The sequence below is a fragment of the Acipenser ruthenus genome, chromosome 19 (assembly GCF_902713425.1).
Source record: "Acipenser ruthenus chromosome 19, fAciRut3.2 maternal haplotype, whole genome shotgun sequence".
Taxonomy (NCBI): Eukaryota; Metazoa; Chordata; class Actinopteri; order Acipenseriformes; family Acipenseridae; genus Acipenser; species Acipenser ruthenus.
The window spans coordinates 4,419,446-4,439,539 of NC_081207.1; the positions used below are offsets into that span (position 1 = coordinate 4,419,446).

Genomic DNA, 20,094 nt, shown 5'->3' on the forward strand with positions numbered 1-20,094 from the left:
TTTGCGCTATATAAATGCAATAAATAAATAAATAAATAAAGTAACCAAGACAACGGGTGGCAGAGAACACAACATTCAAGTTCAAATATTGACTACTAGAGGGAGACAGACCTGCATTTTGTAGTCACGTTCCAGGCACAGGCTCTTCACAGTCATCCGATGGGCTGGTCTTCTGACTTCTTCTTTCTCTTGGGAGGACCGAGGAACACAAGCAGCGGCAGGGCAGGTAAAATGCAATGAATGGTATTTGTCCGATTGAAACCAGACTGAGAGAACACACACTGGGATCAAACGTTCTGTTGAAATGTGTCTTGTTTGATACAGAGAGGAATGCATTGTGGAAACCTACAGCTATAATGCAGTCTGATGTTAGGAAGTGTTGTGTATCGTTTAAGCAAATGTTTAATTTTAATACGGCTTTGAAAAATCTTGCTTCTAATGGGCTAGTTAAGGAGGTAGTGTGGTCCAGTGGTTAAAGTCCAGGGCTTGTAACCAGAAGGTCACCGGTTCAAATCCCACCTCTGCCACTGACTGACTGACTCACTGTGAGCAAGTCACTGTGCTCCATCCTGCGGATGAGATGTTAAATCAATGTCCTATTGTAAGTGACTCTTTACCTATACAAACTCTAAGTAAGCATAATATTTTTTTCCAGTTTTGAGAGAACAAAATACCAAAAAAAGCATCACTCATTAGGGCAAGTTTTTTCTTTATTTTCTCCAGTTTTTCAGTGCTAGATTAAATGGTATTGGCAGAAGTCTGAAATCAAATAACAAACGAAAAAACTGGCACACAGAATTTCTTTTTTTTTATACCGCTATAAACAAAAATTGAACAATACAAAATAAACAACAAAAAAAGAAACTATACATTTAAGTATATACACAACTCTGATAAATAGACTAATACTGTTTAGTCATTAAGGATATTTTTTTTTAATTAAATTTTTCTTTAACAACCAGTGCATTGAAAAATGAGTAATTAGGTCAAATTTAAAGTTATTTAAAAACGAAATCAGAATGGCTTCTTGTTTTCTTAACATTTGACCCAGTTAGAACATCTCACTTAAAAAAAAAAAAAAAAAAATCAAAATAACAACTTTTTTTCTATTAAATTAACAGGAAATACAATCTTGGTCAACTTGGCTACCAAAGTTGAATCTTGTAAAACTGGCATCATACATAGCAAGTTGTAACCACCCGTCTTAACTGGGCCACAATCAATCTCCCTATGGGCTACCCACTGGCATAGCACACTGTCCAAAGAGACTGTACAGAGACTACTCGGGTGCGCTGTCAGACCCCGGCTGGTGGAGCACCAATGAGAATCCCACTCATTGAAAGGAATCGTCACCGAGAGACGAGGATGATGGCAGCGATAGTGTGGCTAATTGAGCCCACCCTCTTAAATACTCGTTTTATTTGATTAAACATCAACCTGCTTCTCGTGTACCTCATACTGACTGCAGTCAGTGCATCGTTCAGCCCCTAGTTTAGCACATTGGAAACACAGCTGTGTGCCTTCAGCTCAAGTCAAACCGCTGAAGCCCTCCACTTGTTCACAAACGAAGGAGATTAGTCGCGACATGCCGGTAACAGTAATCGCCAGCAGTGACGTCGATTTAAAGCGTTGTACACATTTTAAAATTGTGGCACAATCAATGCACTTTGCTAAGGAGTGGCACCAAAGACTGGGTTACCAAGAAGCTGTCGAAGGGAGAACGTGTGCCAGTAAACTCTGGTATCCAAGTAAGTTTGGAACTTTTTTTTTTTTTTTTACACGACTGCTTTTGAACACCTTGCTTTTTACCCATTACTGGCCATGATTAACATACCATGTTACAGGATGCATCTGCTGTGTGTAAATGTATTCAAAACCACTCAGAAAGCTGTCGCTGATGTCACAGACCCCTGGCAGTGGATACTACTGTGGGCAGGGACAGCATGGTAGGTGTCTCACAGGGCAAAGGTTTGGCTCAGAAAAGCCAAAGGAATCTGCCAGCTAGCTGCAGGAGCCTCAGTCCCCGATTCCTCTATTACTTAACTGCATGGAAAGTATCTGCAGGGACTAAACCCCAACCCGTTTCTATATGCAGTCATTGTTTTTTCTCTATCAGTTTTGAGCTCCTCTCTGTCTAGCACTGTGTCTCTTTTGCATTTGAACGCATGATTTTTAGCAACTACGTTCTAGCAAGCCTTGTGATGTTTTTGAGAACCTGTTTTTTTCAGATGGGCGTTCTCAATGAAGAATGGGTCAGGTATTAGAAAGAAACGCTTTCCTCGCGCCAGGAAGTAAAGTGATACAATTGCTGATGTTCTAAATGTACTGCCATTGGAAGCTGCAACTATGTTTACAGATATTAGAAACAAGGTATTGCCCCCATCTTTAAAACACATTCCCTCTGATGCACAATCCAGGATGAAACTGTCCTTTTGGCGCAGTCTTTGTAGACACAGTTCATTCTCTATTAGGAGAGGGAAGGTAAGAGTACTTCCCCAACATCGTGAAAACAAACAAGAAAAAAAAAACACAACAAAAATCAAGTTCCTGAGGGCTTTAAAAGAAATTCAGAAGCGATTCTTCCAGCCAGCGAGATCAAATCCTTCAGAAAAAGCACAACTAAAAGTACAGCAGCTTTAAAAAATAGGTGCATGTAGTAAATATTTATATATATATTTATGCAGAACGAAGAAAATCTTAGATTAGATTTTTTTTTTATTATTATTATTTATTTTTTGCAATGGAAGTTAGTTTCACTTGAGACGCCACATTCAGACCCGCTGAGTTGAAGAGAAACTGTGATGCAAAAACCTTGAACAAGCCACTCCCTCCATTTGAGAGGAGGGTCCACACAGCTGGCCAAGCAGCCAGTCAGCACAATGTCAATTCCCCCTGAAGTGCGGAGATGTGGTGGGGCGAGCTAGTGCCTCTTCAAGGAGGAGACCTTCTTCTTCCTGGCTGCCAGCATCTCGTAGAAGGGGTCTCTGCTGATCGCAGCTCTGAAATCAAACCACAAAGACACTCAGAACCAGGCGCTCCCGAGCAAGTGTTTAGATTCCAATAGGCACAGCACAACGGAAACTTATATTACTACTGTCTAAAGTCATGCAGCACGCTTACAAAACCCATTTTACAGAGACTTCTTAAAAGTAAACAGACACTTCAGGAGTCTATTATAAAATATCTAAGAAGTGGCAAATTTAAACATCACCGCACCCTCAGAATGAACTGACCTTCTTTATCGCAGACCTCACACTGCAGTAATGCAAATAAGTAGGTCTAAAAAAACACCCTAGAGGAAAGTCCACAGATGGATTAATATTGAATGGTTGTATTTAAATCTGCCACCGTTTGGATCATTGAAATATGAAGCCAGAGTGTCACACAAGTCCTTACTTGATGCACTTGATCCACTCGTCCTTCTCCTCCGTGGCAGCGGCTGAGATGCGGTAGAACGTGTGGTTCCCCTCCACCACGCGGCCGTCCGCCTCCGTCTTGCAGGCTTTGATCACCTGGTCTTTGTTGTCTGGGATGTACAGCTCAAAGCAATTCTGGAACAGATAAGATGCACACACGCACACACACACAGACACAGACATCAGCGACGGAAAGGAGGCAGTTATTTGTCTGGGAGCAGACATATACAAGAGAGACAAAGAACACGGTCCGATTGCCTCAGCTGACGTTTATTGCTCTTCTGGCTTAATGCTCCCATTAATGTGCTCTGCTGTAACTAATCATCCTATTATCTCTGCGTAACCCTGCATAAATAATTCATAGACATGGGATGATAACAAAACACAAAAGTTATTGGGAAATAAATACATTTATAACAGTGAATGGGAAAAAAACTAACCCTTCCACTGATCATCACAGATATGCTTAGAAAGGTGGATGCCCACTAATATTCATGTTCGTGAACCAGGGTTTTACCAGAGATTAGCCTGGTGTGATAATGTTTTGTCTACAGTCAGAAGAAATGGATCTCTGCTATAGTCACTCAGACCACTGCCAGGTCTTTTGACTACATGATATTCAAGCCGCTCCTCTGCTTTATCCCTTGGTCGGAGCACTGTGACAGGCAGAGAGACTGCTTCATAATTACTATGGTATCGCTGTCATATTCCGTAACCTGCCCAAACAAAAATAAATAAACAAACATCATCTTACTGGCTTTTTTGAGTCCTCGACTTCTCGAATGCTGAGGTTTTCCAAGGGGATAATTCCTCTGGGTTCTTTGTCCTTCAAGTAAAAAATAAATAAAAAGAAAAAGAAATACTGCCGTGAGTTTAGAGTTGATCACGAGACTGTCTTACAGATAATCCTCTGCTGCAGGTCTGCTGGGGTGATGCATAACACAAGGCACTGCAGAGGTCCTCAAAGTCGATACTAATATAGAAACAAGCCACTAAAGGGTCCTAATATATTACCCTGCAAGCTGACCCTTTTATTATAACTGGTGCACTAAGAACCCAGCGATAGAGCATCTAAATAATACAATCTGTATCACTGCAGAGAGGAGTGAGGATGACCTGGCAGGACAGCTTCCTGGTCATACAGGTCGAGTCATTGCCCCTTGCGTCAGTCTGTGATAACTGACCCCGAAGTCCGCACTGTAGTACAACTTTGAGGCTATCATTATCAGCAATTGATCGACGTGGGGTGAAAGTCAACACAGTCAGAAACATGTATTAACGTGATATATGGCACACACTATACGCCCGGCCGCAGGGTGCAAGGCAGCATTAGAAATGAAGCAGAGGCTTCCTTGGCAGGTGCCAGCCTGTACTCACTGTGGTGTACTCAAAGTAATAAAGGCAGTTGTCTGTGAGAATGAACCACCGTCTCTTCCAAGTCTTTACACGGCCACCTAGTGGAGAGAATCAGAAGTGTCAGCAGAGCCGTTTCCATGGAAACCAAGCGCAGCAGAGCTCAGCACAGAGCAGCATGGGGGAGACAGACAGGCGGACGGACAGATAGACAAACAGACGGATGAAAGCTGCCACACAAAACACACAGCGGATGGTCTGAAGGTTTGCTTTGCGATTAAAAACGTCTCGGGGCTTCTTCCCGTCAGCCTGTTTGTCGTGACATCCATCAATCCCATCTGCTACACAACCCAAATCACTGTTAGCTTATTTTTGTTAACAGCCCAATCCACCGCATGCCATCCCACAAGCAAAAAAAGACCCAATTATTGTTTTTAGTTTCTTTTAAAAAAATCAGTCACCAGCAGCCTGTTCAGGCACAGAAAATGAAGTATCACTTGACAAAACACTGGCAAAATAACAAAAGAAAAAAACAAAACGAACACGCAAACCAAAGCTTTGTCCCTCGCTCCAAATTTCACTAGATGAGACAAAACATATTAAACCCAAAAATAAAATCCAAACTGGGACAGATAGAGTCAAGGTTAAACATGTTCAAGCTGTAGTTTACGTTCACTAAACTCAGAGATCAGCCACTAAATTTATTCATTGGAAACTCAACGGAACGGCGTTCATGATCCCAGAAAATAAACTACCTTCAGCAGCACAGAAAAAATGTGTGCTTTGATAAACGGTTCTTTGAGGACTCACATGGTCAACACTACATTTCCACTACCCAATGGCGATCTGCAGGTCAATTTGTTGAACTTTTTTTTTATTAAACACAGGGTTTTAAAAAGGTTTTTGTATACTGCGAGGCTTCCGAATGCTAGTCACCAGCTAACTCCACTTTTTAACCTGTTTCCATGTCAAAGTAATTTTTGAAAACTTTGCACAGCATGTGCTGCCTGATCAAATACATATCTGCAAGTTATTGTTCTTGCATATTCATTTCAGCATGTTTTATTGAATACACTACTGCCTTGGCTGCCTCCCAGAGCCCCCTTTGAAGAGAGATGTTTCATCTCAAGGGGAGAAGATTTTTAGCACACGTCTGAGCTGAAAAACACACACTGCATAGCCCTTACAGTTGAAGAAGTCAATTTACTTTTGTCATTGGTGACTGATGTTTTGCCCTTTAAAAACAAAAATGGGCCCTCACACTTAAAGATCCACAGTTTTGCACTCATGAGGAATACAACGGTATATGCCACAGGAGCTTTTACATTTAATCAAAACAGAATCTTGTTTATACAATTTTGCCAAACTTGTATGGAAATGACATAACATTTAGCATGCATATCTCAAAACAAGCCAAATGAGACACATGCCGACTACTAGGCTTAGTTCTGTGTTCAGCGACACTACCTCGTTATAGATTCCCTGCTAAACTGCCAGGATCAATTCCTTTTGAAATATTTACACATGCCGCCTTCTATTGGGAAACCAAAGCACTTGCCTGCGCCAGACAAACAGAAGGACTCAATCCCATCAGCAGCCAACTCCTGCAGTTTACAGCCCCCGTGGAGGTGGTTAAGTGGCTGAGAACTGAAGGCTTCCTCCAGTTAAAAACGCTGCCTCACCGGAAAGTTGGGTCCTATCAAGCATGTTCAAGCTGCACAACCCAACAGCAGATAAGCCACCCGGAGCAGGGGCTGTCTGTCTGCAATCTTCCACTTCAATCTCCTTGTCCGACGCCCAGTGTTCCCTTTGCGAGCCGCAAAGCGATGCTCTTGCTGTGACTGGCTGTGCTAATTTCCTGTCCTAGTTCACGTCATGTTGTACGCAGCATCGTTTTTCACATTTCCTAATCTTGTTGGAAGCCGCTCCACTGCCTTCGCACAGACAGGAGCACATCCGCAGTGGTTAAGTTTCAAGTCATATTCCCTTAACTGCTGCATTGCACAGAATTAAATCTTACAACAATGTCACACTGCTAAACTGTTAACTAACCCTGTGATGGGGTACCCCCGCCCCTGGGTGTATGTTTGGTTTATTTTGTATAGTTTGGCTTATGTATCACGGGGGAGTTAATGTATATTGGTATGTGAGCACAGGGATGTGGGTTTGGGTTTGTGTGTGTGTGGAACAGTGGTGACAGGGAGGCAGTTAAAATCCTCCCTGTAAAAACACGTGGCCACAGGTGTATAAGTGGGGTGAACACAGGTGAGAAAGGAGTCGGTGTGCCAGAAGTAATGTTGGTGTTTGAGGTATGCGGGGAGTGTTCTGTGCTGTGCCCTTCGTCCTGTATTATTTATGTCCGTGAGTGTTTTGTATAGTCCTTTTGTTTTGGCCCTTGCGCCTCAAATGGTTGTGCGATATCCCCGGTACACTCACAGAAAGGAGCCTGACAAGCTTTAAAAAAAAAATTTATAACAACCTATTTTTTCATATTATATTTTTTTTTTATCTGAAACAAATACTTTGAAATCCCTCTGAAGAGACAGTGTGAGTTTAAGATCTGTTTTTTTAATGCTGGATTAATAAAGGCTCAAGCAAGCTGGCTACTTCAGAGGAGAGTGGATTTAAAAGGAGCAATTTTTTTTTAAATAATGATAAGCATCACAATTAAAATAAAACCTAATTTTGTCTATAAATGGGTTCAGTGAAAACAGGAAGCTTTCTGTAGCAGAGATAACAAGACGTATTTCAGCTCCATATGCGACAGAGAGGAAGCACTGATGGGCTCATATTTCAATGATCTAGGCTTGGTGCTAACATGGCTTGATCCTCAGCACAGATCTGCTGGAATGAGCGATCTACCTCACTTGTGCTATAAAAACACTTTTGCAATGTAAAGTGCTGCATCAATAATTTAGAGTAGTGCTCAGACTGTATTGTCACGTTAGACTTCCTCAGACAGCCAGCAGTTGCCCAGGAATACACAGTAATGCAGCTATAAACAAACTTTTTTTTTTTTTAAATCCCAGCGTGCAATCAATTTTTCCGTTAAAATATTAACGCTAATGTTGAGTGGCCAAGGTTTAGAAAAGGCAGAGGGGGGATCAGTGGTGCCCAGAATGGCTCTAATCTCTGGGGATTATAAAAGTGTGAGATTGTTACTGCCGCTCAGATCCGAGCAGGGAGCATGTGGGCTCCCTCAGAAATTAACTGTACTCGGCTGAGAAACCCCCAGGGGCTTTTCTACAACGCAATTCACAAAACAGGCATCGTTATGAAGCCTCCTGATGACTGCTATGAACTTCAATGACATGGAGAGGCTTAGTTCATCAACTTAATCACACAGCTGCAGGGGCTACTCAGGTCAGAGCAAGACTCTGTGAAGCAGATCTGCACTCTAAAGACACAACTGTCGCAGATGAGCCTTATTCACCACTATAGACTTGGGTGTGGCGGAGACAGCTCATTGTAAAAACCTCTGGAATGGAACGCCTCAGTGCTTAACAAGAATACAAGTCTTATTTTCAGCCCTGTAGAGTCACGATTAGCCGCCTAGTTGAGACAACAAAGTTGCTTCTCTGGTTATGGGTGTCAAGCTTGAGGAATTTCAAATACTGTACCCACCCCTCGAGCCCTCACCTTTTACCTGCACTCAATCCAGAAACTGAAAATTCAAGACATAGACAACCCAACAAGATGATACTTTCATTTCCAGCAGATTGAGTGGAGTCAGGATCGGGATGAAAAGGGTTAAAGATCATCACTTCAATCTAAAATCAAGCAGCAGGGTTACTGGACTGGTGTGGATCACAGGCTGCCCAGGGAATTTCAGGACAAGAATGAATGAATAAATAAATAAATAAATAAAAAGCATGAATTTCTTCACAGAAAGCTAGACAGAAAATTTCAATAGAACAAATAATTCATTAATACCTGGTTTGGTTAGTGATGTGGATGATCACATTTGAACAGTGCATTAACCAATCATCTGTCTGAATTGTTAACTTGTATTTGTTTGGTTAAAAATAGTGTCTGTTTTTTTAAATACATTTTCGCTGCTGTATTCACACATTTGTCTCAGTGGTCTTAAATCAGACAACCAACTGGTAACTGATTAGATGATTCAGAGAACAAAAAAATCACTAATGAAGAACTGCATTGCAAAAGTAAAACATGCAGTCCAATATCCAATGTACCCTGCAAATGTTTGTGTAAGCTGAACCCCCGATTCCTCCCTCCCCTGTCCTCAACACCGTCCTGATCCTTCAGGTGGGATTCAGCTGCTTCTCCTTCTGGTTTCGGAACCACATCCAGCGCTAGCCCTCCGATTCCCCAACAGTCCAGTACCATACCCAGTCAAGCTGTCATTTCAGTTAATTTTTGCAATCAATATAGCACAGCTTTAGCCAATTTGGTAGGGCTGCAGTATTCCTTATCAAGAGACAAGTATGTTATTTTTTGAAACGGCAAAGCTTGGCTATGGTTTAAAATAAAATAAAATAAATAAATAAATAAATAAAATAAATAAAAGCATGCCCAATGAAGAAAAAACAAGTTTAACTGGTACAAAAAACAAAGTAAAAAACATGGGCAGATTAGAACCAAATAGATTATATATATATATATATATATATAAAAAAATGAATGAATGAATGAATGAATTAATGAATGAATGGAGGAAAACGACCGAGAAAAAAAGAATAACAAAGAAACGAAAATTAGTATAAGACCTGATGACTCACTGGCCTCTCCTTTTGTTTGAGGCAGCGGTAATGGCAGGATTGGAGTTCGGGGCACAAGGCTTTTGAAAAGGAATAGTGCAGCATCCTACAGGGACCCACAGAGTCACCATCACAGCAACAGGGAGGACTAATTCTCCACTAGGCACAAGCAACACCGAGCAGCTGGGCGCCCACCCAGAGCTACTACAAGCCCCGAAACAGACACAAGCAGCATGTGGACATCTACCAGCTTAAAACAAAATTAAACTGGAATTAAAATAAATCATAATTAAATAAGTAAAAAAATAAATAAATAAACAAACAAAAGCATGGCTGATCACCAAAGCACCCAGGAGCAGAGCTATGGGCTAGGGAATAGCAGGTGTACATACCTCCTGAAGGATGGGGGGGGGGGAGGGAGTAAGAGAACAGCCAAAATCATGGAAATAAACAAATGAGGAAGAAAAGAAAAAAAATTAAATCAAAGAAATCATACTCTGCTTTTTGGTATTAGAATGTGGTATGCAATATTTTATAAAGTAGGCATTGTAGTATCAAAACAAACAACAAAAACCACACACACGCTACACATAACAATTAACTTTTTTATTGTGCTTCGTCCTGTCAATTATCTTGTGCATCTCTTTCTTTATGTGGTATTTGGCTCAGCTGTATACCCTACAGTAGTGCTTTGGAATTGTCACACACTTACTGTACTTTAAATGTTTCAAAAAAAGATTGCCGTACTTTTTAACAAATTGCATATCGCTTCTTCTAGACCCAGTGGGAGGAAAACCCAGCGGCACAGTGGCTAAACGCTGGCTGGACCCCAGACGGAATGCCCGTTACATTCTATATTCTAAAAAGTTGCCTCTTTTAGCCACTGTGTAACTGGAGAAAAGCAAAACGTTTTTCAGACACAAGGGCTTGTCATTGAATGAGATCCCTCGATTTTTTTTATTTTTTAATCCACACCAAGGAAGCGAATCACAGACTCTGCACAGAACTGGGATACAGCTGGATCAACCAGAATACACAGGACTGGTTCTGAATAATCTAGCCTCACAGTAAAACTAAAAGAAATGTACTTTATTACATTGACACTGGAAAACATGAGGATGTCTGCATCTAAATAAAAGAAACATGGGTATGGAAACCATGGCAGGAGATGGTAGGGCCAAGCTCTGACCACAGGACTACTCTCCAGATAGAGAATTTCTATCATAGCTGGCATACCCAGCGTGATGGACTTCAGTATTAATCTAGACCCATAGAACAGCATTTTAATATATATAGGGGGTTCTCATAGCTCAGGTTTACAAGAAATCTAGAATCTCCTAAAGGGAACAGGGGACATAAGAAAATCAGCTAAATCCGAATAGATACCAGGACATGATGCATACATCTAGGGCATTATTAGTGATGGTAGCCTTACATTTTGATAGGTTTATATTTTAGTTAATAAACTGGACAAGACACTTAAGAGTCATCTATTTCATTAAATACACTGCTAGGCTGAAATTACTAATAGAACACTGGCTATATTAAAAGTATACATGATGTCACTTATTTAATATAAAACACATAAAAGCCCTTTTGTTGTTCTGCATGTATTTCTTTCAGAAGCAAGGCACGTTACTTACCGAGCTTGAGGAGCCAGCCCTCTCGGTCGGGGTTGAAGAAGGTGTGTGTCAGGTCGTTCCCATCGTCCTCTGGGATTTTAAAGGGTTCGTTCTTAATGCTGTCGTACAGATTCTGCACAACAGAAGGGAGGAGAGAGAGCGAGAGAGAGAGACAGAGAGAGAGTTAAGACAGAACTGTCGCAGAAGAAAAATCAATTTACAAGAACGGTGAGCTAGAGGCAGATTCCCATTCCAGCCTTGTATCTCTTATGCACTCCAAGATTCAGCACGATCACACATGCCTAAAACCTCATCTCACACGTACAGTATGCACGCAGCTAAACATTCAATTATCTGTCTGTATATATTTCTCCAAGACCTGCCAAGTTTATTCATGATATGCCTTAGCAGCTGACAACTAACTTTACAAGTGAGTTCTGAAAATAGAAAGAACTCTCTAGTGCACAATTTACCATTTTTCCTGAGGGAAAAAACCTGTTCATGCAGCAAAACGAGCAAATAGAAAAAAAAAATTTAAATGCAGTTGCGTCTCAACAGATTGGGTAGATTGGATTGAAAAATACATAATCCAGGTGTTACAGCGGGAGTGTGTTATGGCAGGGGAACACTAAACAGGAACTGAACACTGCAATCCCTGACTAGGGGAGATGGCTGAGGTGATCCCTTGGTCTGCCAGCAGTGGGCACTGACCCGGAGCAGGTCCTCTGGCAGGTCCCCTCCATCGTTGATGCCCCGGTTCATGGCGATGAAGCGCTCCACCGGGGGCTTGTCCTTCACATTGGGGTTGTGCAGGCTGGTGTTGAGCATGATGATTGCGAAGGAGAGCACGTAGCAGGTATCTGAGAGACACAGGGAGGAAAGGGTTAACAACGCAAAGCTAACAAACATATTGCCATCTTAATTCTTGTTACACAACTTTCTGGCTTGTGGATGATGGGAGTCCGAACAAGCACTTGCCATTCTCTCTTTAATATGGTACGCAGCTGACACTCTCAAGTTTTATTGTAGCTTCCATACAGCGATCACATATGAAATGGGTGGTCTGTTTGTCTAAATAAATAACATCCTTGAGTATCTAAATCAATTTAAATTGTTAAACTGCAGCTGCATAAAAGGTCCACAAACACAGATACAGTATAAATGGCATGGGAGCTGAACCCATTTCCTACCAGCTAGGCAAAACGATTCTTGCTCCGTCAGCCCCGGTGCTGAACAGACATACCTGTGGACTGAAAGACCCCTGGGTTACACCGGCAGTATCGCTGGGCGAACGCTTCCATCATGCGGTCAATCTTCTGGGCCTCTCCGGGCAGCCGGAAACTCCACAGGAACTGCCTGTAGGGGGAGAAGGACAGGGAGGGTCACATTGTGCTACTACAAAGAGGGAATACTGCAACAGGGATGGGAATAAGACAGCAGTTTATATCCATTCCTGGTTTTACTATGCGTTTAAAATCAGACACACCTCCGCTTGTTACCTGCACCCTGTGGCTAATCAAGCTTGTAGTAAAACCTGGAACAGGTGAAACTGCTATGCAATAAGACTTATTTCCATCCCTGTGAAACAGTGGAAGCTCAATAAGCAGGGGTATCTATGGACCAAAGAGACTCCTGCACTTCACATTCTCCATCTAGACAGATCCTGCACCTCACAAATACCCCAAGCTAAGCAGACAGATGTCCTTTAACTGTTACATTTGTAATCTGACGTACAGCTGCTTGGTATTGCAACATGTTGTGACACTGTGGCTCCGAGTGAAGACACCGCTGGAGCCCCCCTCAAATCACCGACACCATCGTTATTTACCGTAGAGCTTGCACCAGGTTGAGGTCCGTGAATTCATGCAGCTCCACAAAGGCATGAAGAACTTGAATATTGAAATCATCCCTAAAAAAAAAAAAAAAAAAAATAGAAAAATGACTGAATATGCATTTAGAAAGCAGCACCAATCTTTCATTTTCAAAGCATTACATTACACCCGTGACCCATGACCTGCTCATCAGTGATAGCCCCTGCAGGGACACAAGCCCTTGTACTCAAGCTGCTGAAGTTTTAACACCCCATTCCATCTGCTGCTGTAATGTATCTCAAGTGATGCACTGCAATTCTGACCATTCTTAAGTACAGTGGCTGTTGTTCCTACAAAGCATAACTGCACTATGCCTAACACTCCAGTGATCCCCAAGTGTGTTTTCTTTCATCAGTTAAGTGTCCTAGGCATTACAAGACTTTAATGGGTACTAGCTAGGATTTTAAATGTTGCGATACTAACCTGAAGCTTGCTTAATAATGACCTCTTTTGCTCCTGCTATTCCCCAAATGCAACCATAGTGGATTACATGCACCAGGGCTGCTCTCAGACATTACTGACACAGACATCATCATAATTCAAAATGCACAAATTGCCACTGCATTCACATCATCCAAACAGGATTCTTTGTAGCAATAAGTCATTTTCAGAAATATGCACTGCAATTAAAAAAAAATCAATACTCTTGCAATTGCAGCGTTTAATTAAATATAGGAGACGAACGTTTTCCTACTATCTTAACACATTTTCACTTTAAAATGATTTTATAAACAAAAAAACAGACATTTCCTTTTTACCAAGAAAACTTGATATGTGAATCTAAAGGGGCTTTTAAAATTAATTACAATAATAATCCTGCGCACCTGTCTTACAGTGCGCCACTAAGGGCTGTTTTTAATAATATTCAGCAATTAGACAATGCCCTTCACAATCCGTAAGGGAGAACGTACATTTAGATAACAAACTGAGCTCGCCTGAGGCTCACAGTGGAAACTCACCATTGCTGAGTTTGGACTTTCACACAGTGATTTATGCAATTGCACACACAAGAAGAAAATAGTCTCAGGGATAGAAAGAAACTCCCCACTGAATAGCAGTTTGGGCTAATTTTGCAGGTTTTACTACTTTCAAAAAAGATAAAAGATCATTGGAGGGGCATGAAGAAAGAAATCCGATTAAAAAAAAAAAAAAAAAAAAGAAACAGCAGTGCGTGGAGCTCAATTAGCGTGTTCTAAAAATAAAAAGCACTGCCTCCACAGAGATGCACATGACCAGTTAATGTCATGTGCAGTTAATATCATGTGCAGTTAATATTTGTTTCTCAATGATGACCTAGCCAGGTTTTTACATGTGCAAGATGTGGTGGCGGATGAGTCACAAGCAGGTCAAGATTACAAAGCGAGTCATCTTAAGGGATTCACTTGTCAATCGATTCCCAGTGGTTTATAATAAAAAGAGGAAACAAAACTACCATGGGGTTAGAAAAAGACCAACCCACTTACAGGAGAACTATTTTAAAAGAATGATTTGTTTGTTGAACCAGATGAGCAAACATGCTTTCTTTCCAGTAAACAAGCACTGGGTTCTTGTGTGCAAAGCGAATTTGATTACAATTGGAATTGTGTAGAGAGGCAGAAATCATCTTATCTTTTTTTTTCCTGCTGCAGAAAGGGAAATCAGAAAGCTTTTGACAAAGTCCTGCATAACAGATTAATTCTCAAACTGAACGCTGTAGGGATTCAAGGAAATGCATGCACATGGATTAGGGAGTGGTTAACATGTAGAAAACAGAAAGTACTGATTAGAGGAGAAACCTCAAAATGGAGCGAGGTAACCAGTGGTGTACCACAGGGATCAGTATTATGTCCTCTGCTATTCCTAATCTACATTAATTACAGATCCTGGTATAGTAAGCAAACTTGTTAAATTTGCAGACGACACAAAAATAGGAGGAGTGGCAAACACTGTTACAGCAGCAAAGGTCGTTCAAAATGATCTAGACAGCATTCAGAACTGGGCAGACACATGGCAAATGACATTTAATAGACTAAAGTGTAAAGTACTGCATGCAGGCAATAAAAATGTGCATTATAAAATATCATATGGGAGATACTGAAATTGAAGAAGGAATCTATGAAAAAGACCTAGGAGTTTATGTTGTCTCAGAAATGTCTTCATCTAGACAATGTGGGGAAGCTATAAAAAAGGCCAACAAGATGCTCGGATATATTGTGAAAAGTGTTGAATTTAAATCAAGGGAAGTAATGTTAAAACTTTACAATGCATTAGTAAGACCTCATCTAGAATACTGTGTTCAGTTCTGGTCATCTCGCTACAAAAAGGATATTGCTGCTCTAGAAAGAGTGCAACAAAGAGTGACCAGAATTATCCCGGGTTTAAAAGGCATGTCATGCAGACAGGTTAAAAGAATTGAATCTATTCAGTCTTGAACAAAGAAGACTACGCGGCGATCTGGTTCAAACATTCAAAATCCTAAAAGGTAATGACAATGTCGACCCAAGGGACTTTTTCGTCATGAAAAAATAAACAAGGACCAGGGGTCACAAGTGGAGATTAGATAAAGGGGCATTCTGAACAGAAAATAGGAGGCACTTGTTTTTACACAGAGAATCGTGGGAATCTGGAACCAACTCCCCAGTAATGTTGTTGAAGCCGACACCCTGGGATCCTTCAAGAAGCTGCTTGATGAGATTCTGGGATCAATAAGCTACTAACAAACGAGCAAGATGGGCCGAATGGCCTCCTCTTGTTTTGTAAACTTTCTTATGTTTACAGGAAGTTCATTATGTTTTAAGTAAGGTTTTGAAGGTTTTGTACTTACAGCACTAGTAGTTGCATACATACTTGGGTTTCCATTTTAAAGCAAAGGCAAATTCTGAGGTACAAAATGGCACAAAAACTATCAAGAAACTACTCAGAACAATAACTCAACCCTCCTTTGTTATTGGCACATGTTTCTTCTCTTCTCCCAAACTGCCTTTTGAGGGATGATTTGTTTTCTGCGTGATCTTAGTCAGCCAACACAAGGTATTTGTGTCGCTGCTAGGTGTTGAATTATTTACTGTGCAAATCAGTGCAAACAACCTGGAAAAATTCAGAAGGCAGAAAACTAGAAGATAAAGCTGTGTGCGCTCTCTCTCTATCTCTCTCTCTCACACGCACACAGGTTGCCACCAGCCTCACCTCTCCCCCAGGTAATCTCCGATTGCAGTCTTATTCAGGCCTTCTCCCTTGTACAGGAACTGAGCGATATCCTCACAGGTGTTCTTCAGCAAGTCATTCTCTATCAAGAACCGGATCCCCTGGAAAGCAATGGGAAGGAACAAGAAATTGAAACATGCAAGTTCAACAGGCTCTGCTTTGAACAGATATTTAAAGCACAGACACTGCTTGAGGCTGCCTGATTTATATCGTTTCTATCATATTCGTACAGAGGGACGCCTTCACTACATCCCAGACGCCGGAGATATAGTCTGCATCCCTAGAGCAGGGGGGTAATAATAAACAGCAAGACAAAGCATTTAAGAATGTTTAAGACAAACACAAACATGGAAATATCCAAAAGGAGATGTAGACAGAAAGCTAGTCATAACCAGAGTCAGATACAGATACAGATGTTAACAGCAGGAACAGGCTGACAGATACAAGTAAACGCCTACCTTTTTGGGGTCCATATTGAATTTCTTACGGCCCATGGCCACCTGTTTATTCCTTTGCATGTTTTTCCTGTAAACAAAAAAAGAATAAAAAGAATACATTCAAGAAGTTTGTTGTAAATAAAAAATAGGTTTTAGATCAAGCACTGTAATACACAGGAACAGTTAGTTCTCACAATTAGTGGTCAGCCACAACTTCTGCTGCCCCCCCCCCCCCCCACATTTACAATACAGCCATTTCCATCCTCTCAGTGTGGTGTCTATGAAGGAACCGTACATTACACAGTTACAGAGAACAGCAGATAGACAGACAATGAATACACAGACACTGCCCTCTGCGCAGTACTGTTGTGTGTTGGTAATGTCTGCCTCTTGTTCATAAAAAAGGACCATATTTTTTTATATTATTATTATTGGGATAATCTTTAACCAGCCAGTCTTGTTTCCATTAGAGATTAGAGACCTTTGTCGGAGTCCTAATCACTGCCAGCACTCCCACGATGCAGAGACAGAACCGCTCCTGCCTCTATAGGAGGGTCATGCTTCAAGCAACGTACACAGTGCTGTCCTGGAAGCGACACAAAATAGCGCAGTAACGCACAAAAGTTAAATGGTCCACGAAAAAGAATATGCTAGGGGCAGTTGTGCAATATGGGAACAACTCTTGGAGTAAAATCTGTTACAGTAGGTTTTAAGGTCCCAATGAATTCCACCACACCACAGGGATGAAAATAAGACTCGTATTGAAAAGCAGTTTCACCCATTCCAGTTTTTACTACGGGCTTGCGTATAGGTAACAAGCTCAGGTGTGCCTTACAATACTCCTAGTAAAACCAGGAATGGATCAAACTGCTATGCAATGGGAGTCTTACTATTTCCATCCCTGTGCCACTACTTTTCTCTTTAGGAAACATGTATACTGAACAACCAAGGACTGTTGAAGGGCTGAATGAGTCACAAGAACCGTGTCCATGTCTGGGGGCTGGGAAGCTGGGGAGCAGGGGCAGGAGAGAAAAACAAATCTTACATCAACCGTCAAACAATGAATGTAAGTAAGCCACTTTACAGAATATTTCAAAAGAGGCGGAGGCGATGATGTGATAAACCTAACAGGCAGTGCATTAGTAACCAGTGTGCAAAGTGGAGTCCTGAGTTAATTACAATCTACCCATCCCTGTCAGTACTGCAGCAGGGGAGTGTCAGGCTGTCTCAGCTACACCGAAGATGATCACAGAGGCAGCCACGGCAGCAACCACACAGACACGTTTGAACACATAAACCAAAAAGCGAACTTTGAGGTGAGAAAGTGGAGTGAATGGGGGCTCCCGAGTGGCGCATCCAGTAAAAGAACTCGCTAGAGTGCAGGATGCGCTCTATAGCCTGGACGTCGCCGGTTCGAGTCCAGGCTATTCCACAGCCAACCGTGGACGGGAGCTCCCAGGGGGCGGCGCTCAATTGGCCGAGCGTCGCCCGGGGGGAGGGAAGGTTAGGTCGGCCAGGGTGTCCTCGGCTCACCGCGCAGCAGCGACCCCTGTAGTCTGGCCGGGCGCCTGCGGGCTTTCCTGTAACCTGCCCAGAGCTGCGTTGTCCTCCGACGCTGTAGCTCTGAGGCGGCTGCACGGTGAGTTTGCAGTGTGTAAAGAAGCGGGCGGTTGACGGCACACGCTTCGGAGGACAGCGTGTGTTCATCTTCGCCCCTCCCGAGTCAGCGCAGGGGTGGTAGCGGTGAGCTGAGCCTAAAAAATAATTGGGGAGAAAATAATAAAAACTAATTGGCAACGACTAAATTATTAAAATATAAATATTTTTAGAAAGTGGAGTGAATATTCAGTATTTGTGTCTTCGTTAAGAGTTATTTTGCAGCATCATGTCATGAACTAGAATACTCAAGAGTTCTGTCTCGAGGTATCATTTGCATCACGGGCCTTATTGTACATACCAACAATGCAACACTTAAGCATTACACTGCTCTGCCAAGAAGCACTTCATTAGTACAGAAGGCTATTCTGGCTCTTCAGAGAATGCAGTACATTATACTTGAGATGGTCTTTTGTTTATGTGTATTTGGTATTTAAAGTCTTTTTTCTTTTGTTTCATTTTAATGACAGAGCAGTTATTTTCATGCATTGAAAAGCTGAAGACATCAGTGTCGCCCCTGCTGTGAATCCTGCAGCCGCCTTCTGAGTCACACAGCTCCGTAAATAATTCACACGCACTTCATTAATATGTAAAATATATATTTTCCCGCAGGCGCGCTTATCTTGCCTTTACCATTTCATGTTAAAAGTTAATGTTGTGTAGTTTTAGATCAAGAGAGGGTCTTTATTTTTTTTCATGTTAAATCGCAGTGGAGACGTGAAAGGGAACGTGGAGGTTTAGGGAAAATTGTCTAAAAAAACAGGAGAAAAGTTTCCAAAGCGTTGACAAAGAGGGGACATGCATCCGCAATCACCAAATGAAAAGAAGCCCTCGCATTCAAAAGGCCAACGCCTCACCTTTCATCACTAAACAGATGAATGAATGAATGAATAAATGAAGAAGAAAGGAGGTGGCTTACCGCTCTTCAGTGGACCCCAGGTTCTCAATCTCATTCGTGACCTCTGTTATCTCATCCTTCAGACGCTGGGGGAGAGAGAGGGGGGGGGGACAGTGAGGAGGGGGAGACTTTACCTTCTTAACTGCAGGCCCAGCTACAGCAGCGAATCAAGCCAAGCTAGAATTCATTACAAAAAACATGTATGACAATTAAATTAACTTCAGTGGTGCAGCTTGAAGCCACAAAAGCCATACCATCCATAACTCAGCTGCATCCAGGTTACTGGTTACATGGATACTGAGATGTAATGGGCAGGGTAGCAATATGTGATAAGGTAAGCAGTGAAAATGACAGAGGTACTGTAAGAAAATGAATTGTTAAACAGCCACACCACCCTTAACAAGGAAAGTTTCATTAAACAATGATAATGACTGTTCTAGATAAATAAACAGAACACGAATAAAAATAAAATGTGGGGTATAAAAAGGGCTAGCCAACGACCCCTTTTTTGAAAGTTATATGCAAGCATGTAATAAAAATGGGGGGCCAAGTTTGTCCTAAAAGAGTCTTATTTGGCATTTTATTTTTCCCTTCGTTCTTTCTTTTTTGGTCACATTAGGAAATACTGCACAGTCACTCCACTGGAGGATTGAAAAGAAAACACAGACTGCCAGAATTGTCATGCAGCTCTCAAATCAAGAGAGCAAATCCAGAACAAATTCTTTTTTTTTTTTTTTTAATCCAAATAAGACAGTTGTTGCTATGCTGGATTTTGAACTGTAGTGATGCAGGACAATCCTTCACCACAGAACCAAGCATACATACAGACCATGAATGTATGAATTGCCTATGAATCCCTGAACTCAGACAGCACCTTGTCAACTCCCCGGCCACAACCAGCCCCCTCCCCTTGAAAAGAATCAGTGTAGAGTCAGGT

The 20,094-nt window shown here is 41.7% G+C and overlaps 1 protein-coding gene across 6 annotated transcripts in view; it reads right to left on the reverse strand.

The window, feature by feature from the left end:
- Positions 1-689: 689 nt before the first annotated feature.
- Positions 690-20,094, reverse strand: part of cyth1b (cytohesin 1b) — a 68,042-nt gene continuing 48,637 nt past the window's right edge. For 3 of the 6 annotated variants that reach the window (XM_058992397.1, XM_058992396.1, XM_058992399.1), the window contains exons 3-13: positions 19,179-19,243; positions 16,625-16,691; positions 16,149-16,267; positions 12,941-13,021; positions 12,356-12,468; positions 11,824-11,972; positions 11,133-11,245; positions 4,794-4,872; positions 4,171-4,242; positions 3,397-3,551; positions 690-2,999 (exon numbers count right to left, since the gene is read on the reverse strand). In XM_058992397.1, the coding sequence (XP_058848380.1) occupies positions 2,921-2,999; positions 3,397-3,551; positions 4,171-4,242; positions 4,794-4,872; positions 11,133-11,245; positions 11,824-11,972; positions 12,356-12,468; positions 12,941-13,021; positions 16,149-16,267; positions 16,625-16,691; positions 19,179-19,243 (1,092 nt within the window). In that variant the 3' untranslated portion in view covers positions 690-2,920. Of the gene's footprint in view, positions 3,000-3,392; positions 3,552-4,170; positions 4,243-4,793; positions 4,873-9,409; positions 9,886-11,132; positions 11,246-11,823; positions 11,973-12,355; positions 12,469-12,940; positions 13,022-16,148; positions 16,268-16,624; positions 16,692-19,178; positions 19,244-20,094 lie in introns of those variants that run through there. The other 3 variants (XM_058992394.1, XM_058992395.1, XM_058992398.1) reach the window with 3 other exon arrangements.